The sequence below is a fragment of the Dryas octopetala genome, chromosome 7 (genome assembly GCF_963921425.1).
Source record: "Dryas octopetala chromosome 7, drDryOcto1.1, whole genome shotgun sequence".
NCBI classification, from domain to species: domain Eukaryota; kingdom Viridiplantae; phylum Streptophyta; class Magnoliopsida; order Rosales; family Rosaceae; genus Dryas; species Dryas octopetala.
In genome coordinates, this window is record NC_141372.1 from 16,804,292 (window position 1) to 16,831,512 (window position 27,221).

Consider the following 27,221-nt stretch of genomic DNA (forward strand, 5'->3'; position numbering starts at 1 on the left):
GAATGATTATATCTTATATAGAAAGGAGTATGAAGATGAAACAAGGTGCCCGAAGTGTGATCTCTAGGTGGAAGGTAAACAAGGGAGCAGTTGAGAAGGAAGGGGTGCCAGCTAAAGTATTGTGGTACTTTCCTCATATTCCAAGGTTTAAACGAATGTTTAAATCTTGTGAAACTTCGAAGAACCTTACTTGGCATGCCGATCAGAGAGTGAGTGACGGCATCATGCGCCATCCAGCTGATTCTCCAGCTTGGAAGTTGGTTGACCATAAATGGCCGGATTTTGCAATCGAGCCAAGAGAAAACACATCAACAAGTTTTTGGCGCCGTTGCCGGGGAATGGTGTCTAATATCAATGAATTGGTGTAATTAGTCATTAGAATTAGGTTATATTAGTTAGATTTCAGTTTTTGTTAATTTTTAGTTTTTAATAAATGCCATGCTTTTATATGCATTCTTTCTACTGATTGTGTGTTTTCTCTTAATTAGGTGTGTTCTATGAACCCTGAACTTGTTGCTAGGTTGGAGAGGCTCAAGGACGAAGCTTTAGGTGCATCACAAGTCAGCCCGCAACCTAGTGCATCAGATTCGAGTAGTGAAGAGACTGAGAGTGTTGACATGGCTGAAGCAAATGAGATGGTGCCGCAGCCCTTGAGCCACTTTTCAGCGCCTTCGTTGCCCACTCAACCATCGTGCATTCGGTATGCCACCATAGCCACTGATTTCGAAATCAAGAGTGGTCAGAAACACTTGTTGCCGAGCTACCATGGGCTGAATGGGGAGGATCTGATCCATTTCTTGAAGGAGTTTTCCGGGGTTTGTGAAGCCGCACAATTGAGGGGCCTGAATGCTGATCAGTACCGTTTGAGGATGTTCCCTTTTGCGCTTAAGGACAAGGCAAAGAGGTGGTTGTATTCGCTGCCCAGTGGTTCCATTTCGACATGGGATGATCTTTCGAGCAAGTTTTTGAACAAGTTCTATTCCATTTCCAAGACTAATTCGATTCGGAAGGAGATCCTTGGATTTGTGCAGAAGGCGGACGAGCCATTCCATGAGACTTGGGACAGATTCAATGAGTTACTTATTAGCTGCCCACACCATAACTTATCTCCTTGGTATGTGATTTGCTGTTTTTATCAGGGATTATTGGAGAGAGACCAAACCAAGGTGGATTCGGCATGTGGTGGTGCATTCATGTCAAAAACGGAGGATGAGGCTACAGAATTGTTTGAGTCGCTTTCTTTGAGTTCTCAACAATGGGATTCCAATCATGCAAGAGGAGGACCAAAGAGAGGGTTGTATGAGGTAGCTGATGTGCCGAACACCATGGAGGGACAGATTTTGGAAATCAAGACTATGGTGCAGAAGTTATCTTTGGCTCAAGAGAAGATGATGAGTGCGCAAGGACAAGGGGGTGACGTGGAACAAGTAAACCAGGTTGGGAATTATCCTAGGGTGCCATATGATCCATTTTCTAACACTTATAACCCTGGATGGAAGAACAACCCTAATTTCAGGTGGAGCAACAACAATGGACAGCAAGCTAGTGGGAGCACCAACAAGCCGTATGTGCACCCTAATGCCGAGAGGTCTAGTTTGGAAGACAAGATTGCTCAGATTGCTCAAAGCACCACTTCCCTTGCTCAGAGTACCAATGCCTTCATGAACCGTACCGAGCAGCAGATGCAAGCCAATTCGAAGGCTATTGCACACTTGGAGAGTCAAATGGGTCAGATTGCCACTACTTTGGGTCAGAGAGAGAAGGGGAAGTTGCCAAGCCAGCCCATCGTCAACCCGAAGAATGAGGAGCATGTAAATGCTATTTTGAGGACTACTCCAAGAAAAAGAGTTAGAGTGGTCAAGACTAAGGAGGTGAAGGAGGTGATTGAGATCATGGATAGTGAGGAAGAGGAGGATCCAGAAATGATAGAGGAGAAAGCTGATACACGTGTGATTCCCCTCATTCCGGACATTGACATCACCAAATTTCCAGCAACCATGAGGGAGTTGAAGTCTATTGAGAAGAAGGTTGAGGAGCAGGGGCATAGTCACAACGTTCCTAGGGAGATTTGTGGTTATCTCTTTGCATCTTTTCCAAGCAAGAAGAAGGATCCAGGCTCGTTGGTCATACCATGCAGCATAGGGGAGCATAAGATTACCAATGCCTTAGTTGACAATGGCTCAGCTATCAATGTTATGCCGCTAGTGGTGTTCGAGAGGCTTGGGTTTAAGGAGGCTGATTTGCAACCATTTGATGTGGACATTCGCTTCGCCAACTCTTCAGCCCAAAAAGCTTGTGGTATGCTTGTGGATGTTTTGGTTAAATGTCGTAAATTACTAATCCCCTCTGATTTCATAGTGCTAGATGTGCCGACAATTCCGGGCGACGTCTCTATTATTCTTGGGAGACCATTTTTGTGCACCTCTAACATGGAGTACAAAGCATTGGAGAGCGCCATGACGATTCGGTACTACACCAAGCAAGAGCTGTATGTGCTCACTTCCGAGATGCCAGAAAACGAGGAGATCACTTTTTATGGCGAGGAGAAGTCAGAGATGGAGAGGTTCTTCAGTTCGTTCCTAGGGAATGCCGAGAGTAGCAATGGCAAAAAGAGGAAGAGGAAAGGACGCAAGTAAAGGAGATGGCAATGTCAGGCTGAAGACAGAAAAACAAGCGCTTATTGGGAGGCAACCCAAGTTTTTGGTTTCGAATAATGGAGGAGGAGTCATTGAGGACCAAGGAGGCCGCGCCTACCTTTGGAGTGTCCACGCTTGCGTACGCAAGTAAACGGTTTCTTTATTTCGCTTCACAAGACAATTTCTCGTTTTGGTGTGTTTATTTGGTTTTGGATGTTTGCTATTTCCCGTTTCGCTTAATTTGATCATTCTTGCATTTATTTCATATACATTGAGGGCAATGTATCATTTAAGTGTGGGGGGAAGGGCAAGTGTCATTTGTTAGTGTTTTTAGGTTATAACAAGTGTTTAGAGTGTTTTAAGTGTTTTTGAGTGTTTTTAAGAAAAAAGAAAATTTTTTTCGTTTTTAGTGTTTTTAGGTTAGGAAAAAACTTTTTCCTTTGTTTTTAAACTTAGGGTGTCAAACCCACATCAAAATGCACGTTTTCATGAGATCTCATTCACCTTAGTGATGGATGTGATTCTTTTGAAGTGTGCGACATTGTTTTAAAAACAAAAAGTTTTTGAGTTATTTTGGGTGTTTCAGGTCGTTTTGAGTCCCCAACTAATTGATTTGAGTGTTGATGAGTGTTCATTTTACGCTATTTTATGATACTAACTCCCTAACTTAGAGTGTCAGAACTCGATACTTTTGTGTCTATTGTCTTGTTTTTGTGTTTTTAGGTTAAATGAAGCAATGATGGAGAAAGAAGCTAAATGAGGCTATTTTGAGCTAAAAATGGAAAAAAATGGGAAAAAGAATCTTGCGGGAATCTGCTAGAAGGATCTGGAATCTGGAAGGAATCTTTGAAGAATCTCAGACAGAATCTTTTAGGGAATCTTTTTGGTCAAGGTTGACTTTTGGTCAAAGTCAAAGGTCAAAGGTCAAAGTCAATGGTCAACCGTGCCACATCATCACATGACATGGACTACACATGCAGCCCATGCACTATGGGCCATGCGCATAATCCTAGCCCAAAGGACCAAGGCCATGCGCCTATTGCAAGCCCAATTGGAGGAAGCCCAAGTTGTGCCATTCCAAGGTCCAAGAGCCCAAGTCATACAGCCATGCGCAAGCCATGCATCCCTAAAGCCCATCACGCCACTTGCTTGTTGCAGCCAGCCCATGTTCTTTTAAAGGAAACCCTAGCCCATCACGCCTACAAAGAGAAAGCCCAAGGAATCCTAGCTGAAAAAGAAGTCAAAACCCTGGAAAATAGAGCACCAATTTCGACAGCAATTCTGTAATTCTCCAGAACGAATCAGGTAGCATGCCATATATGGTTGGAAAGATACGGATGTTAGCTTCGCAGGGAATTTTACGGATTTCGATTCCGAGTTTTCTAGCTCAAGATATGGTCATTTTAGTGGAGGTAGCGCAGCAGTTCCGCGAGCTGAAAAGGGAGTTACGCCCAAAAAGAGCCCAAATCAGCCCAAGGCCCATGTTTGGCCGAAAATTATAAGTCTTGGTGTGCAAGGAATGCACTTATCCCACATTGAAGAGAAAGAGAAATCTCAGCCCCACTCTCCTCTATAAATACATCTTTATAACTCAAGGAGAGGGAGCTCTCTCTGAAATTTCAGAAACCCTAGCCTAGTCTCTCTCTCTTCTTGCCGCACACCCTAGCCTCCTTTCTTTCTCTTTCTTTTCTCACGCACCCTAGGAACCCTAGCAGCCCCCATTATTTCTCTTCCCTTGCCGCAGCCACCATCATCTCTCTTTCTTTATTTTTCTGCTGAACCGAAAGAGGAGGAAGAAGTCGAGCTGCTGCCACCTTGTGCTCGCCGCTGCCACCTTGTGCCGCTGCTGCCACCTTGTGCCGCCGCCGCTGCCGCTGCCACTCTCTAAGGATGTTCTCTTTGTTTTTCTTTTGGAATTCTAGTTTTTAATTGTTTTGTTTAATTAGTTTGCTTTCCAACATGGATTGGGAATTTATTTATATTATTCTAATTTTTTTTTCTATTTTAATTATGTAAGTTTATTTATTCTATCTTGCATGTTAGTTGTAGGTTGATTATTGGATTTGCATGCTTTAACAAATCGTTTATCCGTCTCTTGGTCTGTTAGTTTGATGTTTGCACGTATTAAATTTCCACTATCTATTTGAACCCGTCACTAGTTGTTTGCATCCTTTGACTGGCCACCTTAGGGTAATTGCATCTAGTTTATTTGTTAGGTTTAGCTGTGAAATAGTCAAAGACACTAAACCACAAGTAACAAGGGAATAAGGGATTATTCTTGGTAGTGGGGTTGGGCGACCTCTATAAGGAAATAGTCAAAGCTTATATGTTGTGCATGTTTGACGTTCTCATAAAACTTAATGACTCCTGCATGGGTAACAGCTGCCTTAGCTTGAACTAGGGAACATGTAGGTTAACTGGCTAAGGAAGGCCCAAGAAGCTCTTAGTTTATGCATTAGGAGAACAATTGCGAGAAAGTAACTAGCCAAACCTTTTTAGCAGTCAAACTTTAATATGTTGTGTTCAAATTAACTGTCATTAGCCTTGGATGGTTATTGCATGCTTATCTGATTTGAAACCAAAAACTTAACATTGCAAGATAGAATAAAGGGTGTGTGCGTGTGGTGATGTGTGCGTGTGTTTTCATCTCTTAAAACCCCCCATTTAGTTATTCTATTGATTAATTGAATTGATTTGTTGTGTATTAACCATTCCCTGTGGGATCGACCTCGTGCTTGTACGCTTTGCTACTGATGCGATTCGTGCACTTGCGAGTATACTTGGAATAAAATAGATGTTTATTTTGTTCTAAGAAAACAATCAACAAGTTTTTGGCGCCGTTGCCGGGGAATGGTGTCTAATATCAATGAATTGATTTGATTAATCATTAGAATTAGGATATATTAGTTAGATTTGTTTTTGGTTAGTTTTTAGGTTAAATAAAGGTCATGACTTTACAAGCATATTCTCTACTGATTTGGTGTTTGCTTTTGTAGATGCCGAGAGCAACAATGGGAGAAAGAGGAAGAGAAGACGCAAGTAGAGGAATGGCAATGTCAGGCTGAAAGACAGTAAATCAAGCGCTGATTGGGAGGCAACCCAAGCTTTTTCAAGAATCCAAGAGATCAATAGAGACCAAGGAGGCCACGCCTACACTTGGAGTGTCCAACTTGCATCCGCAAGTAAACAATTCCTCTATTTTTGCTTCATTTGACCATCTTATTTCATTTGTGTGTTTATTTGGTTGCAATTTCCCTATTGCTTATTTTGAGCATTCATGCATTTAATTTGTATACATTGAGGGCAATGTATCATTTAAGTTTGGGGGGAAAGCAATGGTGTCGTAGCTTATTTATTAGATTTTTTGTTTTTAAATTTTGACAAAAAAAAAAAAAAAGTTTTGTTTCTTTTCTTTTTAAACATAGGGAGTCAAATCCCACATCAAAATGCAATTTTCTAAAATTCATTCCACCCTAATGATGGAATTGAATCTTTAGAACCTTGTTGCAACATTGTTTTTAAAGTGATTTGAGTCTTTTGTGTGTTTTGGTTAGTTTTTGAGTCCCCAACAAGTTGATTGATTGTTTATGACTTTTGAGAAGCATGTTTAGCATTGTGTGTATGATATGTATTCTTCTTTTTCTAATATTGTTCCATAACCTATTTTATGATTCAATGTGATTGGGCCTTATTTTCATGAACTTGAGTTGTGATTTGCATGATTTAGTGATTCATATGCATCTTAGAGTAGACTTATGTGACCCATGTGAAGTTTTGAGCCTTGTCCTTCATTTCGCGAGTGTTGTACATGACTCTATTCTTTTCTCGTTATTTAAGTCGTTGTATGATCTCATTTTTTTTTTTTTTTTATCAAATGCTTGAAATGTATATATTTTTTTTAATCAATGAACTAGAACTTCTTTCTTATTCTAGGCAAAGCATGTTTATAACTACATGAATCTTAGAAGATGATTTTAGGCCATGTTTGTTTTACCTATAGCCTAAAAAGCCAACCCTTATGTGTTTTATCCCCAGCTAACCCTTTTGAGCCTTATAGCTTTTTCTTTGTTTACCCATACTATATACCAAAACCCTAAGTTTGGGGGTGCTATACCCCTTTTACCTGTTTTACCCTATTATGGTATTGCAATGTGTTTTACATATTGATTGAGGTGGAAAAGAAATGAAAATGCATAGTTTATACAAAAATGTACTGAGATTGTATGTACACCGTGCCCAAAAAAAAAATTAAAAAAAAAAAATAAAAAGAAAGAAAGAAATAGTTGGGACGGTTTCAAAAGAAGAATTAAGCAAAAGAGTTCAAATTGAGCTATGTAGTGCAAAGAAGCAAGGTATGCCTCAGAATGTTCTATTGTTCTTGCAATTCCATAGTTTATAGCCCTTTGTTTATCCCTTTCATTTTAATATCATACCTTACCCTAAGCCTTCATTATAACCCCTATGAAGACCTAATTGATTTTAAGAGAAGTGCAGTTCTTAATGTGGAGTCTAGGAGGGAAGGGAGCTTATGGTTATTGATTTTATTTCAAGTGTTTTGATTTTTCCTTCCTTGAGATCTTGTTTCCTTTCAAATGTGCCTATCTTTCATGCTAATATGTGAGCTACTTCTCTTTGATTACACTTCTCTCACATATCCTTTGAGTGCAAAATTCAACCCAATTCTTGAGTGCTTTATTGTTGAGGGTATGCCTTGGTGAGGATTGGAGTTGAATCTATTTTGTATATGTTGATTTATTTCTTGCTTGTCCAACACTTGGGTTATGAAGAGAATGACCTATATGCACAATGGAGGAGTAAGGTATGTTATTTGAAGCAGTATTAGAATTTGAAGAATAAATGTTATATACGTCTTGCTCTACTATGTTATTGTTGGTCATTCTCATGATGTCAGTTGTTGGGAAAGTTAGTTAGTTTGTTTTTGAGTCTTTGAGTCTTTTTCTTTATTTTTTTTGCTCGAGGACTAGCAAAGTCTAAGTTTGGGGGTGTGATGAGTGTTCATTTTACGCTATTTTATGATACTAACTCCCTAACTTAGAGTGTCAGAACTCGATACTTTTGTGTCTATTGTCTTGTTTTTGTGTTTTTAGGTTAAATGAAGCAATGATGGAGAAAGAAGCTAAATGAGGCTATTTTGAGCTAAAAATGGAAAAAAATGGGAAAAAGAATCTTGCGGGAATCTGCTAGAAGGATCTGGAATCTGGAAGGAATCTTTGAAGAATCTCAGACAGAATCTTTTAGGGAATCTTTTTGGTCAAGGTTGACTTTTGGTCAAAGTCAAAGGTCAAAGGTCAAAGTCAATGGTCAACCGTGCCACATCATCACATGACATGGACTACACATGCAGCCCATGCACTATGGGCCATGCGCATAATCCTAGCCCAAAGGACCAAGGCCATGCGCCTATTGCAAGCCCAATTGGAGGAAGCCCAAGTTGTGCCATTCCAAGGTCCAAGAGCCCAAGTCATACAGCCATGCGCAAGCCATGCATCCCTAAAGCCCATCACGCCACTTGCTTGTTGCAGCCAGCCCATGTTCTTTTAAAGGAAACCCTAGCCCATCACGCCTACAAAGAGAAAGCCCAAGGAATCCTAGCTGAAAAAGAAGTCAAAACCCTGGAAAATAGAGCACCAATTTCGACAGCAATTCTGTAATTCTCCAGAACGAATCAGGTAGCATGCCATATATGGTTGGAAAGATACGGATGTTAGCTTCGCAGGGAATTTTACGGATTTCGATTCCGAGTTTTCTAGCTCAAGATATGGTCATTTTAGTGGAGGTAGCGCAGCAGTTCCGCGAGCTGAAAAGGGAGTTACGCCCAAAAAGAGCCCAAATCAGCCCAAGGCCCATGTTTGGCCGAAAATTATAAGTCTTGGTGTGCAAGGAATGCACTTATCCCACATTGAAGAGAAAGAGAAATCTCAGCCCCACTCTCCTCTATAAATACATCTTTATAACTCAAGGAGAGGGAGCTCTCTCTGAAATTTCAGAAACCCTAGCCTAGTCTCTCTCTCTTCTTGCCGCACACCCTAGCCTCCTTTCTTTCTCTTTCTTTTCTCACGCACCCTAGGAACCCTAGCAGCCCCCATTATTTCTCTTCCCTTGCCGCAGCCACCATCATCTCTCTTTCTTTATTTTTCTGCTGAACCGAAAGAGGAGGAAGAAGTCGAGCTGCTGCCACCTTGTGCTCGCCGCTGCCACCTTGTGCCGCTGCTGCCACCTTGTGCCGCCGCCGCTGCCGCTGCCACTCTCTAAGGATGTTCTCTTTGTTTTTCTTTTGGAATTCTAGTTTTTAATTGTTTTGTTTAATTAGTTTGCTTTCCAACATGGATTGGGAATTTATTTATATTATTCTAATTTTTTTTTCTATTTTAATTATGTAAGTTTATTTATTCTATCTTGCATGTTAGTTGTAGGTTGATTATTGGATTTGCATGCTTTAACAAATCGTTTATCCGTCTCTTGGTCTGTTAGTTTGATGTTTGCACGTATTAAATTTCCACTATCTATTTGAACCCGTCACTAGTTGTTTGCATCCTTTGACTGGCCACCTTAGGGTAATTGCATCTAGTTTATTTGTTAGGTTTAGATGTGAAATAGTCAAAGACACTAAACCACAAGTAACAAGGGAATAAGGGATTATTCTTGGTAGTGGGGTTGGGCGACCTCTATAAGGAAATAGTCAAAGCTTATATGTTGTGCATGTTTGACGTTCTCATAAAACTTAATGACTCCTGCATGGGTAACAGCTGCCTTAGCTTGAACTAGGGAACATGTAGGTTAACTGGCTAAGGAAGGCCCAAGAAGCTCTTAGTTTATGCATTAGGAGAACAATTGCGAGAAAGTAACTAGCCAAACCTTTTTAGCAGTCAAACTTTAATATGTTGTGTTCAAATTAACTGTCATTAGCCTTGGATGGTTATTGCATGCTTATCTGATTTGAAACCAAAAACTTAACATTGCAAGATAGAATAAAGGGTGTGTGCGTGTGGTGATGTGTGCGTGTGTTTTCATCTCTTAAAACCCCCCATTTAGTTATTCTATTGATTAATTGAATTGATTTGTTGTGTATTAACCATTCCCTGTGGGATCGACCTCGTGCTTGTACGCTTTGCTACTGATGCGATTCGTGCACTTGCGAGTATACTTGGAATAAAATAGATGTTTATTTTGTTCTAAGAAAACAATCAACAAGTGTGCATGATTGTTATGAGCATGTTTTAGTATTGTGTGTATATTTTGTGTTCTTTTCATTCTAATAGTGTTCCATAACATATCTTGCAATTCTATGTCATTTGGCCTTGTTGATATGAATTTAGGTTGTGATTAGCATTACTAATGATTATATGCATAATAGAGTAGACTTGCATGACCTAAGTGAGCTTTTGAGCCCTGTTCTTCAATTCTTGAGTGTTGCGCGCCACTCTGATTCTATCATTGTCATATAAGTCGTTGTTTTGATCTCATTGTCTTTCATTTGGTCATTTGCTTGGAATATGCATAATCTTGAATCAATGAGCTAGAACTCTTTTCTTGTGTACACAAAGCATGCCGTATTTACATAACTCTTGAGAAATGAATTTAGGCCTTGTTTGTGTACCCCATAGCCTGAAAGCCTACCCATTACATGTTTTATCCTTAGTTACCCATTTTGAGCCTTTTAAGCTGTTTTCTTTGTTACCCCATACCAAACCCTAAGTTTGGGGGTGTACCACCCCTTTGACCTGTTTTACCCTTTTTATGGTATTGCAAGTTGTTTACATGTTGATTGAGGTGAAAAAGAAGTGAAAATGCATAGCTTGTACAAAAATGTGTTAGAAAAGTGTGTATGCCGTGCCCAAAGAAAAGAAAAGAAAAAGAAAAGAAGTCAAAGAAAAGAGATGGGACGGTCTCAAAAGAAAAAAAAAAAAAAAAAAAAAAAAAAGTGAGCAAAAAGAGCTCAAGTTGAGCTATGAAGTGCAAAGAAGCAAAGTGTACCTCAGAATGTTCTATTGATGCTTGCAATTCCATGAATTTAGCCCTTTGTGTTTCCGTTTCATTTCAATACCCTATCCTAGCCTAAGCCTTCATTATAACCCTATTAAAGCCCTAGCTGATCTCAAGAGTGTGTATTATACTTATGTGGAGTCTATTTAAGAAGGGAGCCTATGGTTATTGATTCTATTTCAAGCATTTGTATTCCTTTCATGAGATCAGTATTCTTTCTAAAATGTGCCTTTATTTCATGTGCATATGTGAGCTAATTGTTTTTGTTACATATTTCCTCTCACATATACTTTTGAGTGCACATATCAACCCAATTCTTGAGTGTTTATCATTGAGAGTATGCCATAGTGAGGATTGGAGTTGAATCTATTATGTATGTATTGATTTAGTCTTGTTTGTCTAATACTTGAATTTGTGTCAAGGATGGCCTATATGAAAATAGAGGAGCGAGGTATGTTATTTGAAATGCTATTAGAATTTGAAGAATACAAGTTATATGCCTTGCTTTCCTATGTGATGAATGGTTGTGCGCATGAATTCAGTTGTTGGGATGTTGGAGTCAGTCTTGAGTCTTTTCTTTCTTTTATTTGCTCGAGGACTAGCAAAATCTAAGTTTGGGGGTGTGATGAGTGTGCATTTTGCATCACTTTATGATACTAATTCCTTAACCTAGAGTGTTAGAACTCGCTATTTTGTGTTTCTTGTCTTGTTTTTGTGTTTTCAGGTCAAATGAAGCAGAAATGAGAAAAAGAAGCAAATGGAGCCATTTTGGGACATTTCCTGGTCAAACCAGGAAAACGAGTGAAATCCTGGTCAAACCAGGAAAAGTGCAGAAATCCTAGTCAAATGAGGATTCCTAGTCACACTAGGAAACATCAAGTCTAGAACCATCATTGCGAAGCCAGAAATGTGAAATCCTGATTCGAACAGGAAATCCTGGTTGAACTAGGAAACCTAACCCAACTAGGGAAAGGAGTCATAGTGACACTAGGAGATCCCAGGGGCAATATGGTCATTACGAGAAGTCGAAATGGATAAGGAATCTCTCATTTTTAAGAAATCCTAGTTGCACCAGGAAATGTTTTTCAAGGTTCCAGAAGCTTCCAGAAGGTGGTGGACATCCATGGAAATGAATGGAGGGAAGAAATGAATTTGAATTCAAATGGAAATGAGGGGCAAAATGGGAAGTCAAAAGTGGAGGGCCCATGGGCCGTAGGGATGCCGAACCAAGTGGGCCATGCATGCACATGCATGGTCCCAAACCCTAGCAGCCCAAAAGCCACACGCAAGGAGGTAGATGGCATCCATGCATGCGCATGCATGCCATGCAAACCCTAGCAAGACAAGGGGCCATGCGCAAGCCCAAGGTGGCAAGCCCAAGATGGAAGCCCATGGAGTTAAACCCTAGCCCATCTTGTGCAAGCAACTGAAGCCCAACATGCAAGCCCAAAGCCCAAGGCTACCAGCCCATGCGCCAAGGAGGGACCCTAGCTAGGCTAGGTGTGAGCCACTTAAGCCCAAAGGGAGCAGCCCATGCCGCAAGCCCAAGGTGCAGCCAGCCCTAGCTGATGCCGCAAGGAACTAGGAAAGCAAACCCTAGCAGCCGCAAGTTGCTCTTCCTTGCCTCTCTAGGAAGGCTTCTCCTATATAAATCCCTCTCATTCAGACTTTTAGGGAACACTTTTTCACCTACACTCCAGCCGAAATCTCCCTCTCCTCTCTTAGTTTTATTTTTCTGTTTTAGGGTTTTTAATTTCAACTTTTATTTCTCTTGTAAGGTGAGCCGAATTCAGAGAGAGACTTAGAGAGAGGGTGGCGTGACAAGTGAGAGGGAAGGACCACCTGCTGCCGCAAGCCCTAGCTCACCTTGCCGTGAGCCAATTGCTTGTGCTAGGTGCCTCCTTCTTCCTCTCTCCTTGCCGCAGCCCCCATGTGCTTGCACCTCTGATTTTTGCTTTCTTTTTCCTTCTAGTTTCAGATTTATTGTTGAATATTGGTTTCTGAATTTATTTAATTTAAGTTTCTGAATTTAATTAGTTTATAGCTTTGGTTTTATTTAATGCATGTTTCAGATTCTAATTAGTTTATATTTGTCAATCTAGTTTAGTTGTGTTTCTGATTTTAATTAGTGCATGCATTTAATCTTGTGTACTTTACGTTTCTGATTTCATTTAATTGATGCACTTTAAATTAGTTGTTTAGTTTATGCTTCTGAGTTTGTTTAATTTGCGTTTCTGATTTCCGTTAACAATCATGAATTGAGATTTTATTTATTTGTTGCTGTTTTGTTTCTTTTATTTGTTTTATTTAATTATGTAGGTTAGTTATTCTATCTTGCATGTTAGTCGTAGGTTGATTAATGGATTCGTATGCTTTAACAAATCGTTTATCCGTCTCTTGGTCTGTTAGTTTGATGTTTGCACATATTAAATTTCTATTATCTATTAGAACCCCCGTCACTAGTTGTTTGCATCCTTTGACTGGCCACCTTAGGGTAATTGCATCTAGTTTATCTGTTAGGTTTAGCTGTGAAATAGTCAAAGACACTAAACCACAAGTAACAAGGGAATAAGGGATTATTCTTGGTAGTGGGGTTGGGCGACCTCTATAAGGAAATAGTCAAAGCTTATATGTTATGCATGTTTGACGTTCTCATAAAACTTAATGACTCCTGCATGGGTAACAGCTGCCTTAGCTTGAACTAGGGAACATGTAGGTTAACTAGCTAAGGAAGGCCCAAGAAGCTCTTAGTTTATGCATTAGGAGAACAATGGCGAGAAAGTAACTAGCCAAACCTTTTTAGCTGTCAAACTTTAATATGTTGTGTTCAAATTAACTGTCATTAGCCTTGGATGGTTATTGCATGCTTATCTGATTTGAAACTGAAAATTAACATTGCAAGATAGAATAAAGTGTGTGTCCGTGTGGTGATATGTGTGTGTGTGTTTCCATCTTTCAAAACCCCCCATTTAGTTATTCTAGTGATTATTTGCACTGATTTGTTGTATATTAACCATTCCCTGTGGGATCGACCTCGTGCTTGTACGCTTTGCTACTGATGCGATTCGTGCACTTGCGAGTAAACTTAGAATGAGATAATTGTTTATTTTGTTCTAAGAAAACACATCAACAATCAACACTCTTTGCCTTGTCCTTAAGCGCAAAAGGGAATATCCTCAAACGGTACTGATCGGCATTCAGACCCCTCAACTGTGCGGCTTCAAAAACCCCAAAAAAATCCTTCAAAAAGTGGATTGGATCCTCCCCATTCAGCCCATGGTAGCACGGCAACAAGTGAATCTGACCACTCTTGATTTCGAAATCAGTGGCTATGGTTGCATACCGAATGCAAGATGGTTGAGTGGGCAGCGAAGGTGCTGAAAAATGGCTCAGGGGCTGCGGCATCATCTCGTTTGTCTCAGCCATGTCAACACTCTCAGTCTCTTCACTACTCGAATTTGATGCACTAGGATGCGGGCTGACTTGTGATGTACCTAAAGTCTCCTTTTTGAGTCTCTCCAACCTTGCAACAAGCTCAGGGTTCATAAACACACCTAATTAAGAGAAAACACACAATCAGTAGAAAGAATGCATATAAAGGCATGGCATTTATTAAAACTAAAAATTAACCAAAAATGAAATCTAGCTAATATAACCTAATTCTAATGACTAATTAAATCAATTCATTGATATTAGACACCATTCCCCGGCAATGGAGACTAGTTCAAGCTAAGGCAGCTGTTACCCATGCAGGAGTCATTAAGTTTTATGAGAACGTCAAACATGCACAACATATAAGCTTTGACTATTTCCTTATAGAGGTCGCCCAACCCCACTACCAAGAATAATCCCTTATTCCCTTGTTACTTGTGGTTTAGTGTCTTTGACTATTTCACAGCTAAACCTAACAAATAAACTAGATGCAATTACCCTAAGGTGGCCAGTCAAAGGATGCAAACAACTAGTGACAGGTTCTAATAGATAGTGGAAATTTAATACATGCAAACATCAAACTAACAGACCAAGAGACGGATAAACGATTTGTTAGAACATGCAAATCCATTAATCAACCTACGACTAACATGCAAGATAGAATAACTAACCTACATACTTAAATTAAATAAATAAAAACAGCAACCAACAATAATGAAATCCCAATTCATGCTTAACAATAAAATCAGAAACACAAAGCTAACGAAATTAAATGCATGCACAAATTGAAATCAGAACCACAACTAAACTAGATTGAAGAATATAAACTAACTAGAATCTGAAACATGCATTGAAGAAAACCAAAGCTTTAAACTAATTAAATTCAGCAACTCAATTAAATAAATTCAGAATTATAAACTAGATAAATTTAGAAACATAAACCAACATAAAATAAGAATTCTAGAAGGAAAAAGAAAACAAAATCAGAGATGCAAAAACACAAGGGTGGCTGCGACAAGGAGGGAAGAAGAAGGAGACACCTAGCGAGTAATTGGCTCACGGCTATGGTGAGCTAGGGCTTGCGGCAAGGGGCTGGTTCCTTCTCCCTCTCACATGTCACGCCACCTTCTCTCTAAGTTCCTCTGAATTCGGCTCCCTCTTGTTAGGTCCTTAAATGTTTGCATTTTAGGCCCTCTATCTTCATGTATTTAGTACTTAGTCCCTATATTTTATGTTATTTATTTGTGTTTTTCTCTTTTGTAGGTGGAAAGCCCATAGGAATTAAATGGATGCAAATCAGCCAATTTTGAGCTTAAATGAATATTTGTTGTTTAAATGGAAGCCCAAGATCAAGAGAGGGTCCAAGAGCATGAAGAAATGAAAGCCCAACCCAAACCACATAGGAAGTGGCGTGTGTGCTAAGAGAAAAGGGCTGGCTGCACCTTGCAAGGCTTTCCTTCCTACTTGGGCTCTAAAAATCAGATTTGGGATTACCCTAGTTATTTTATTTTAATTCCTGATTTATTGGAGGCCCACTAGGGGAGGAAATCAGCTACATGGAAGAAAAGGGCCAGCTGCACCTTGCGCAAGAGAGAGGGAAGCCTTTGGGCCTTGCGCATACCACTTAAGCCCAAAACCCTAGCTGCCACATATTCTCTTTGCTCCAAAACCCTAGCAGCCGCACCTCCCTAGCTTGGAAAAACCCTAGCTGCTGCACACCCTTATATATACATCTCTTTCTATCATTTTTAGGGGTTCAGACACTTGGAAAAAATCAGAAAATAGAGAGAGAGGGGCTGCTGGAGGCGTGAGCTCTCCTTGGGGTGTTTTCTCTTCTTCTTCTTCTTTTCTTGTAATTGTTAGATGAAAAACATGATTACGTGGCTGTTCTTGTTCTCTAGCATGAACTAATCACGTTTTCTAGGGCCTAGGATTCAGCCCTAGGCCGAATTTTCAATGGATTGGTGATGTAGTTGCTGTTTCTTTAATTCCATGGATTGATGATTTTGATTTCATTGTTATCATTGTTCTCTAGTTGTTTCTAATCCTTGATTGATCACCTAGGATTATTGCATCTAGAATTTAATCAATTTAGGGTGAGGACAACCAATCAGCCCCTAATACAAGTGATAAACAACTTAGGATTTAGTAATTGGCTGAATTCTAATTGTGTGAAATCGATACTAAAGCACCTAAGGTAGACGCCATGCCTTAGGGTTTTATTTGCATTCATAATCTCATTTGTGTGTTAATGGACCTTGCTGCGTTCTTAGGTAGATGCCATGCCTAGGTTGCATTTAGGGTACCAAACTAGGGTAGACGCCATGCACTAGTTTGTACATTTGGGGAATCATGCATTTCATGCTATGCCATAGGTGAATATGCGAATGCATTCATCAATAGGAATTAAAGGTTTCAGAAATTGCACCATGACATTGGATATGAGGTCTAGTGGTAAAGTCCTAGAGTCCTAGTATCATCTATCAATCTATTTTCACAAGATAACTTGCTGTTTTCATACTCTTTGCCAGTTGTGCATTTTAGTCTTTACAGTTAGGTTTAATTTGCTGTTTTCAAGTCATACAAACTCCCTCTCATTCGTGTGTGTGTGCGTGTGTTTCATTTCAAGTGAGCAGCTGCCCTAGGCATGACAACTTGGGCAGCCACTCGTGTCTTGTTTTCTTGTTTCTTTTTAGCATACGGATTATCATTTAAAGATCAATAATAGTCCTCGTGGGATCGACCTTGCTTGCCATCTATATTATATATAGATTCGTGCACTGCGAGTATTTAAATTTAAAACGAACAGTTTTTGGCGCCGTTGCCGGGGACTAGATTTGATCTTTATGACAATCTTAGTGCGTTCTTTTAGTGTTTTTATTTAGTGATTATTTGCTGTTTTCTTTTTCTTAATTTGTTTTCCCTTTGTCCTTGTTCGTGTGCCGTGAGTCATAGTTGTAGGATTGTGTTTTGTTTTTCCTTTTTAACTTGTTTTGGTTTCTGATTTGGTTTTAGTTGTGCATCTGATTAGGAATTTAAGTTTAAATTTAAATTCCTTGCCTTATTTGCATGATCTGATTTGGTGATTGTTTCCTAATTAGTTTGGGCTAATTAATTTCCAAGTTAGGTAGGATTGCATCTAATTAGGGAATTTGAATTTGAATTGATTCTTGTTTTAGTTTTCTAAATGTGATAATTTCCTTTTTAGTTTATTCACTTTGATTAATTGATTTTCCTTTTCTGTTTTTATTTTTTGTTTTATTTTCTAATTTTCGTATTTATTTAATTACTTAGTTTTTTTTAATTGTGGTTCTAATTTGTTTATTTCTTATTTTGTAGGTACTTGTGCATGTCCCAGCCAGATCCTAACAAGTCAATTGAGGACACTTATTTGGATGAGAGATTAGCCGAAATCAGATTGTTTTGTGAAAGGAGTAAGGCAGAACTAGTTCGAGCAGCAACACGTCTACCGTTGCCATCCCCTACACCGTCTCCTACATCTTCATCAAGCTCTCACCAATTTGAAAAAGTTATGGCCGAGGAAGACAACATGGAACACGTGGGGGATCTAGACATCCCGACCATCCCTGCTTCCCCTTCGAGCATTGCCTTGCCACCTGCTGCAAGAAATTATGAGCTCAAATCTTCTCACTTTAATATGCTACCCTCTTTTCATGGTTTACCTAGTGAAGATCCACTAACTCACCTTAAAGATATATTTAATGCTGTGAGCTTTTTGCCCTTGACAGGTGTGAATGAGAATCAACTCAAGATGAGGGTGTTTCCTTACACTCTGAAGGATAAAGCTAAGTTTTGGCTGAATTCTTTGAAACCTGGATCACTGAGGACTTGGAATGAAATTGAGAAGAAGTTCCTAGAAAAGTTCTTTTCATCCCAAAAGACGGATATGCTGCGAGATAAGATTATGCAGTTTTCTCAACAAGATGAGTCATTTTCAGAGGCTTGGGAGCGTTTTAATACATTGCTACTTCAATGTCCACATCATGGACTTCCTTTGAACTTATTGATGCGCATATTTTATAAAGGACTAACCCTTGCGAGTAGGAATGCTGTGATTAATTTTTCAGGTGGTTCTATCAGGAATAAGACAGCCCAAGAAGCCTCTGACCTCTATGAAGAGATGGCAAGAGAAACAATGCATTCAGATACTAGAGGTAAGTGCGCTGGTGTTAATGAGGTCAATACTTCTAATAATCTTGCATCTAATGCGCAGATCGCTCGGCTGGAACGCAAGATGGATGTCATACTTGCCCTAAATCAGAAAGCTCCATCATTGGAGGTCTGCGCCATTTGTGCTACACCTGGACATGAAACGATTTCTTGCCCTCATGGTGCCGATTTTCCTGAGTTTGTGCAAGAACAGGCCAACATGCTGAACTCATATAATCAGAGGCCCAGGAATGATCCATTCTCTCCTACTTACAACCCAGGGTGGCGGAATCATCCCAATTTCAGGTGGAGTAATAACCATAATCAGCAGCAGCCTCAAGGTTCATTTCCACAACATCAGGCACATCAGGGCTATCAACAACAACAGCCTCAGAAGAAGTCTTTGGAAGATTTGATTGCATCCATGGCTTAGAGCACACAGTCTTTCATTCAGAAGTCAGAGACACATATGCAGAAGACTGATAGGGCCATTTCGAATCTTGAGCAACAAATGGGCCAGTTAGCTACCGCACTGAATCAAAGAGAGCCAGGGAGACTTCCAGGGCAAGTGATCATTAACCCCAAAAACAATGAGCAGGTGAATGCAATTACTCTCAGAGGGGGTAAGATAGTTGGGAAAGAGGAGAAAGAAGTTGTGGAGGAAGGTGTCGAGTCAGAAGATGCACCTGAGATCATAGCCGAACCTGTTAAGGGTACCTTAGACTCTTCTGTGCAATCTTCAGGCAACCATGTGGTAGTTCCCAAGGGTTTTCCCTTACCTCAGGTACAATCTGACCCCTCTAAGTTGATTTCTATACATGCTCCTTTTCCTAGCAGGTTGCAGAAGGCTAAGAAAGAGGACCCTCTGAAGGGTGTTATGGAGATATTCAGGAAGGTGGAGATCAATATTCCCCTTTTAGATGCGATTAAGCAAGTGCCGAGGTATGCAAAGTTCCTCAAGGACTTGTGCACGAACAAGAGAAGGTTCAAGGAGTTCGAGACAGTGAAGGTCTCCGAGGAGGTTTCAGCAGTGCTTCAGAGGAAGCTACCTCCCAAGCTCAAGGACCCAGGCTGTTTCACTATCCCTTGTATCATTGGGGATCGCAGGTTTGAGAAAGCTCTCCTTGATTTAGGTGCTTCTGTGAATTTAATGCCATTTTCTGTGTATGAGACTCTGAATTTAGGTGAGCTGAAGGCGACCTCTGTGAGTATCCAGTTAGCTGATAGATCAGTTAAGTACCCCAGAGGAATTTTGGAAGATGTACTTGTGAGAGTAGATGGATTGATATTGCCGGCTGATTTCCTAGTTTTGGAAATGGAGGCCGTACCTATGTATGAGGCACAATTACCCTTGATACTTGGTCGTCCCTTTATGGCCACTGCAGGTACAAAAATTGATGTTCAACAGGGTACACTAACTATGAATGTGCAGGGACAGACCATTGAGTTCAGAGTGTTTGAGGCACTCAAACTACCCAGTGATGAGCACGAGTGCTTTAGGGTGGATGTTATGGATTTGGTTTGTCAACAGGTGTTTAATGTGACGTGTAGCAGTGATCCGTTGGATAGAGCTTTGATTCATAGCCCTATGGCTGTGCATGAGGATGAGCAGGTTGAGAACATTTTGGCTCACTTAGAGGCCGTACCCCGCTGTTCAGGTATGTATATTTCTGCTTTTGAGCCTTTACCTGTTTCTGATACAAAACTTGTACCCTCTGTGTTGCAGGCACCTAAGCTAGAGTTGAAGGATTTGCCTGAGCATCTGAAGTATGCTTATCTGGGTGAGGGAAGCACATTACCGGTGATCATTGCTTCCAACCTCAATGCAGAGGAAGAAGAGAAATTGTTGAGAGTGCTGAGAGAGCACAAAACAGCAATTGGGTGGAGTATTGCAGATATCAAGGGAATCAGTCCCTCGAGGTGTATGCACAGGATATTGTTGGAGGATAGAGCTAAGCCGACTAGAGAGGCTCAGCGTAGACTCAACCCAGTGATGAAGGAAGTTGTGCTGAAAGAGGTGCTGAAGTTGCTAGATGTGGGTATTATTTATCCCATATCAGATAGCAAATGGGTGAGTCCGGTGCAGGTGGTTCCTAAGAAGTCTGGTGTTACAGTGGTCAGAAATGATGCAAATGAGCTGGTGCCAACTCGAGTACAGACAGGGTGGCGTGTCTGCATAGACTACATGAAACTTAACTCAGGTACTCGGAAAGACCATTTTCCATTACCTTTTATTGATCAGATGTTGGAACGTCTTGCAGGTCATAGCCATTATTGCTTTCTAGATGGGTATTCAGGCTACAACCAGATAGCTATAGCCCCAGAGGATCAGGAGAAGACGACATTTACCTGTCCCTATGGCACTTTTGCCTACAGGCGCATGCCCTTTGGCTTGTGCAATGTTCCAGGTACTTTTCAGCGATGCATGATGAGCATTTTTTCGGATATGGTTGAGCATATAATAGAGGTATTTATGGATGACTTCAGTGTATTTGGTTCTTCTTATGATAAATGCCTACATAATCTTGCTTTGGTTTTAGAAAGATGCCAGGAATGCAATTTGGTTTTGAATTGGGAGAAGTGTCATTTTATGGTACAACAGGGTATTGTTCTTGGCCATGTCATATCCAGTAGAGGGATAGAGGTGGATAAGGCCAAGGTTGATCTGGTAAGTAATCTTCCACCACCTTTGACAGTTAAAGATGTGAGATCGTTTCTTGGTCATGCAGGTTTTTACAGGCGGTTCATTAAGGATTTTTCCCAGATAGCTCGGCCTTTGAGTAGATTGTTGGCCAAGGAGGTGCCGTTTGAATTCAATGAGGAGTGTCTAGCCGCATTTAACAGATTGAAGACTCTTCTCACATCAGCTCCAGTCATTATGCCTCCTGATTGGAGTTTGCCATTTGAGCTGATGTGCGATACTTCTGATTATGCTGTGGGAGCTGTGTTAGGGCAGAGAGTGAACAAGATACCACATGTTATCTACTATGCCAGTCGGACTCTCAATGATGCCCAGTTGAATTATTCCACCACAGAGAAGGAGCTTTTGGCTGTCATTTTTGCTTTAGAAAAATTCAGGTCATATCTGATTGGAACTAAAGTGATTGTGTTTTCTGATCATGCAGCGCTTAGGTACCTTCTACAGAAGAAAGATGCGAAGCCCAGGCTGATTAGATGGATTTTGTTGCTCCAGGAGTTTGACCTAGAGATCAAAGATAAGAAGGGCTCAGAGAATGTGGTGGCGGATCACCTTAGTCGATTGGTGCACAGTTCTACTGCAGAGGAGGACATCCTCCCTCTGAATGAGCGATTCCCAGATGAGCAGTTGTTCTCATTGTCTGTTTATGTTCCTTGGTACTCTGATATTGTTAATTATATTGTTACAGGAGAACTTCCAGGTGATATACAGAGAGCTCAGAAGGAGAAGCTCATCAGCACGGCTAAGTACTATATATGGGATGATCCATATCTATTTAAGTGGTGCCCCGACCAGATCATCAGAAGGTGTGTGCCAGAATCTGAGTTTCAGTCTATACTAACTTTTTGCCATTCTGATGCATGTGGAGGACATGGTGGAGCAAAGAAGACGGCTCTAAAAGTGTTGCAGTGTGGCTTTTACTGGCCTTGTTTGTTTAAGGATGCTTATACATTCTGCACCACTTGTGATAGGTGCCAAAAGTTGGGTAACATTTCTTCACGAAATCAAATGCCTCTTAACCCCATTCTTATTGTTGAGATTTTTGATGTCTGGGGCATTGATTTCATGGGCCCATTTCCGTCTTCCAAGGGTTATTTATATATCTTGCTTGCGGTTGATTATGTGTCGAAATGGGTTGAAGCAATTCCATCCAAGACTAATGATTCTAGAGTTGTCCTCAAATTTCTTAAGGATCACATTTTTGCAAGATTTGGCGCTCCCAGAGCTATTATTAGTGATGGAGGATCTCACTTCAACAACAGGTTATTTGCGGCCTTGCTGAGCAAATATGGTATCAAGCATAAGGTTTCTACACCTTATCACCCCCAGACAAGTGGACAGGCTGAGATCTGTAATAGGGAGATTAAGCAAATTTTGGAGAAGACTGTGAGCCCCTCCCTGAAAGATTGGTCAGATCGCCTCTTAGATGCTCTATGGGCTTATCGTACAGCGTATAAGACTCCCATTGGTATGTCCCCGTACAGGTTGGTTTTTGGTAAGCCATGTCATTTACCTGTTGAATTAGAGCATAAAGCATATTGGGCTATTAAACATTTCAATTTTAAGATGAACGAGGCAGGTGAGCATAGGAAGCTACAATTGAGTGAGTTGGAAGAACTTAGGAATGAGGCTTACGAGAGTTCTAGGATTTACAAAGACAAGACTAAGGCCTACCATGACAAGGCCATTTTGAGAAAACATTTCGAAGTGGGTCAGAAAGTCTTGCTTTACAATTCTCGCCTCAGACTCTTTCCAGGTAAACTTCGTTCTCGATGGTATGGTCCATTTACTGTTACTAATGTTTACCCTCATGGTGCAGTCGAGGTCTGCAATACAAAGACAAAGAATACATTCAAGGTGAATGGCCATCGGCTTAAGCATTACTTGGAGGCTAATATGGAGCGTTCGGAGGAGAACATGCTCTTGGAGGATCCTGTTCCATTAGCGTGATGTACTGCCAAGTCTGGCTGAAGACTCTAAACTTAGCGCTGATTGGGAGGCAACCCAATATTTGGAGAGAAGAAACATTGCCCTATGGCTGTTTGCATGGATATCAGGGAGTTAACCTTGTGCTTTCCTTTAGTTTTTTTTGTTGGTTGTGGTCTGTTTTTAGGTCATTAGAGTATTTGTCTTCCTAACTTGAATGATTCATTGCATGCTTAGTTCGAAACATTGAGGACAATGTTTCATTTAAGTTTGGGGGAAGAGTTTTAGGTTTAGGTTGTTTTGAGATTTTCGTTCAAATTTTTGAAAAATACCAAAAATATTTTTGTTTTTATGGCCTTTAGGTTCCTGTCCACCACTATGATGAATTGCAAATGCTTTGATCTTGCATACTTTGGTCGAAGTGATGAAACCAGTTCTTTTGATTATTCTTTTGACATATAACTCATTTTGAGCATATTTGAGCTATCTTTGTGTGGATTACAATGCTGGCATAGTTTAGACTGAAAATGATTGCATGCTTGTATGATCTAGGCTTCTAGTGAACTTATACACCCCTTGTGAGATTCGAGCCTTAATGCTTCTGTTTTGAGGGTTATACGCTAATACTCCATACGTTCATTGAATATCTAGAGTTTGCATGATCTCATTATCTTTCACTTGATCAAATGCTTGAAATGTGCATCATTTTAAATCAAATGATAGAACTTCCATCTCAATTTAATTGAAGCATGTTGTAACTACATGGAACCTAGGAAATGATTTAGGCCTTCTTTGTCTCGTTTGTGCCATTCTAGCCATCCTTTTTTTGTGTTCATTTATACCCCTAGTTGCCTTGTTGAGCCTTGTCAGCCTTTTTGTTTCTTAACCATGTTACCCGTGCCAGCCCCTAGTTTGGGGGAAGTACCTTTCCGTTGTGTGTATCTACCCATACTTAAGGGATTGTAGAGAACTGGTTTAGGATAATTGTTCATTTGTGTGCAAGGCTTGGGAATAATGTGGAAAAGAAAAGAAAAGGAATTGAATATGTTGCCGTGCCCAAAAGAAAATAAAGAAAAAAAAAAAAGTGAAAAGGGAAGGCATGTGTATCACAAGTGTGCAAATTCAAGAATGCAAGCCTTGTTGCCAAAGTGTATAAGAATGAAATGACAACGTAAAACCTGATTCTCTATGGTTCCCTTAAGTCTTTGTGTTTTCCATACCTTTCTTGTTAAAACCCTTCACCGTTAGCCCCATTACAACCCATATGTAAAAGTCCTATATGATCTTAGGTGAAGTGTAGTCTTAATGTGGAGATTAGATGAGATGGAAGCATATTGTATTTTGATTTGATTTCGGGTATTTGGTATCTTTCATGAGATCATTATTCTTTCACTTGTGCTTTCGTTCTTACATATATGTGAGTAATTTGAATTTGTATGCATAAACTCGCTCACATATGCTTTTTGAGTGAATCACTATTTAACCAATATCTCAGTGCTTTATTTTGTGAGTGACTATCTTTGTGAGAATTGAAGTGACACTAGCTGCTTGTGATTACTCAAGTTGCTTGAAAGTTCAGATTGAAAACTATGTTGATATTGTCTTACGCACATGATGCTTTAACCTTGTTGATTGTGAGTTAATGTTGACATTTGGTAATCTCTGGAACTAGTATGTAATCTATTTGACTGAGTTATGAATGATCAAGCATACCTGAGATTTTTGGTGGACGGTTAGCTTGTTTTTTTGAGTCTTAGTGTAGTTTTGTTTTGTTTTGCTAGGGACTAGCAAAGGTTAAGTTTGGGGGAATTTGTTAGGTCCTTAAATGTTTGCATTTTAGGCCCTCTATCTTCATGTATTTAGTACTTAGTCCCTATATTTTATGTTATTTATTTGTGTTTTTCTCTTTTGTAGGTGGAAAGCCCATAGGAATTAAATGGATGCAAATCAGCCCATTTTGAGCTTAAATGAATATTTGTTGTTTAAATGGAAGCCCAAGATCAAGAGAGGGTCCAAGAGCATGAAGAAATGAAAGCCCAACCCAAACCACATAGGAAGTGGCGTGTGTGCTAAGAGAAAAGGGCTGGCCGCACCTTGCAAGGCTTTCCTTCCTACTTGGGCTCTAAAAATCAAATTTGGGATTACCCTAGTTATTTCATTTTAATTCCTGATTTATTGGAGGCCCACTAGGGGAGGAAATCAGCTACATGGAAGAAAAGGGCCAGCTGCACCTTGCGCAAGAGAGAGGGAAGCCTTTGGGCCTTGCGCATACCACTTAAGCCCAAAACCCTAGCTGCCGCATATTCTCTTTGCTCCAAAACCCTAGCAGCCGCACCTCCCTAGCTTGGAAAAACCCTAGCTGCTGCACACCCTTATATATACATCTCTTTCTATCATTTTTAGGGGTTCAGACACTTGGAAAAAATCAGAAAATAGAGAGAGAGGGGCTGCTGGAGGCGTGAGCTCTCCTTGGGGTGTTTTCTCTTCTTCTTCTTCTTTTCTTGTAATTGTTAGATGAAAAACATGATTACGTGGCTGTTCTTGTTCTCTAGCATGAACTAATCACGTTTTCTAGGGCCTAGGATTCAGCCCTAGGCCGAATTTTCAATGGATTGGTGATGTAGTTGCTGTTTCTTTAATTCCATGGATTGATGATTTTGATTTCATTGTTATCATTGTTCTCTAGTTGTTTCTAATCCTTGATTGATCACCTAGGATTATTGCATCTAGAATTTAATCAATTTAGGGTGAGGACAACCAATCAGCCCCTAATACAAGTGATAAACAACTTAGGATTAATTTAGTAATTGGCTGAATTCTAATTGTGTGAAATCGATACTAAAGCACCTAAGGTAGACGCCATGCCTTAGGGTTTTATTTGCATTCATAATCTCATTTGTGTGTTAATGGACCTTGCTGCGTTCTTAGGTAGATGCCATGCCTAGGTTGCATTTAGGGTACCAAACTAGGGTAGACGCCATGCACTAGTTTGTACATTTGGGGAATCATGCATTTCATGCTATGCCATAGGTGAATATGCGAATGCATTCATCAATAGGAATTAAAGGTTTCAGAAATTGCACCATGACATTGGATATGAGGTCTAGTGGTAAAGTCCTAGAGTCCTAGTATCATCTATCAATCTATTTTCACAAGATAACTTGCTGTTTTCATACTCTTTGCCAGTTGTGCATTTTAGTCTTTAAAGTTAGGTTTAATTTGCTGTTTTCAAGTCATACAAACTCCCTCTCATTCGTGTGTGTGTGCGTGTGTTTCATTTCAAGTGAGCAGCTGCCCTAGGCGTGACAACTTGGGCAGCCACTCGTGTCTTGTTTTCTTGTTTCTTTTTAGCATACGGATTATCATTTAAAGATCAATAATAGTCCTCGTGGGATCGACCTTGCTATCTATATTATATATAGATTCGTGCACTGCGAGTATTTAAATTTAAAACGAACAGCCACGCCACCACCTTGTGCCACCTTGTCGCTGCCACTTTGAGTCATCACGCCACTGCTGCCACGCTGCTGCTCCTTTGTTCCGTTGCAGCCACCTAGCAGCCATCTTGCCACCTTGTTGCAGCCTTGCCGTGGAGCCCAAGGGCAGCCAAGCTGCTTCCTCTTCTCTTCTCTTCCTTTTTATTTGCCTAGTTTTAATGATGTTTTATTTTATTGTGAATTTAATTATGTGTAGCTAAACATCTAGCTAGGGCGAGGATGAAGCCCTAGTTATGCTATTCACTTTTGCTATGGATTGTTGAATTTTTATTTATATTACATGTTGATAAATCTTGAATCTCTGTTATATTTGAATCTATTTGTTTTGCATCTTTGATTGATCACCTTAGGTTGCATGCATCTAGAATTTGTTATGAAATTAAAGAAGCTCAAAAGGATGATAATTTCAGTTGGTAACAAGTGAATATCCTAAGAAAATATTCATGAGAAAAGAGGTCATAGATGACGTAGGGTACATTAATTTGGATCTATGCTCTATGTGTTTGTCGTTCTTACAAATCTTAATAAATCTCACATGGTTAACATGCGCCTAGGGAATGCCTAACAAAGCTCTTAGGACACATGTGTAGATAACTAACTTTGGAAGCTTAATAGGCTCTCAGTTATGCAAAAGAAGAATGATTGCTAGAAGGGGAATAACCAAAGCCTTTTGGTAGACAAACTTTATTGACATGTATGTTTTGTGATTGTTCATATATCCATAGTAAAGTGAATGGTATGCTTGTGGTGGATTCTGATCCCTAGTACTTCTTTATTATTGTTTTCATTCAAATCAAGTCTGTTGCTATTTTAGTTGCTTTTCATATAATTGTTTTGTTATAGTTCTCTAAATCAATC

General features: G+C 40.0%; 1 protein-coding gene and 1 non-coding gene across 2 annotated transcripts; one reads left to right on the plus strand and one right to left on the minus strand.

The window, feature by feature from the left end:
• Positions 1-998: 998 nt before the first annotated feature.
• Positions 999-1,105, minus strand: LOC147280141 (small nucleolar RNA R71). The gene has a single exon (XR_015123658.1). It is a non-coding gene; the product is annotated as a small nucleolar RNA R71 (small nucleolar RNA).
• Positions 1,106-18,711: 17,606 nt separating this feature from the next.
• Positions 18,712-22,890, plus strand: LOC147280142 (uncharacterized). The gene is made up of 3 exons (XM_086252137.1): positions 18,712-19,263; positions 20,188-21,770; positions 22,275-22,890. Exons 1-3 carry the CDS (start codon positions 18,712-18,714, stop codon positions 22,888-22,890), a joined length of 2,751 nt encoding a protein of 916 aa, XP_086108263.1.
• Positions 22,891-27,221: the final 4,331 nt, after the last annotated feature.

Coding starts and splice junctions, on each gene's coding strand:
- LOC147280142 (XM_086252137.1), top strand. CDS start 18,712: ATGCAGAAGACTGATAGGGCCATTTCGAATCTTGAGCAACAAATGGGC. Junction 19,264..20,187: donor CAGTGAAGGTCTCCGAGGAG/GTTTCAGCAGTG, acceptor ATATTGTTGGAG/GATAGAGCTAAGCCGACTAG. Junction 21,771..22,274: donor GTGCCAGAATCTGAGTTTCA/GTCTATACTAAC, acceptor CCCCCAGACAAG/TGGACAGGCTGAGATCTGTA.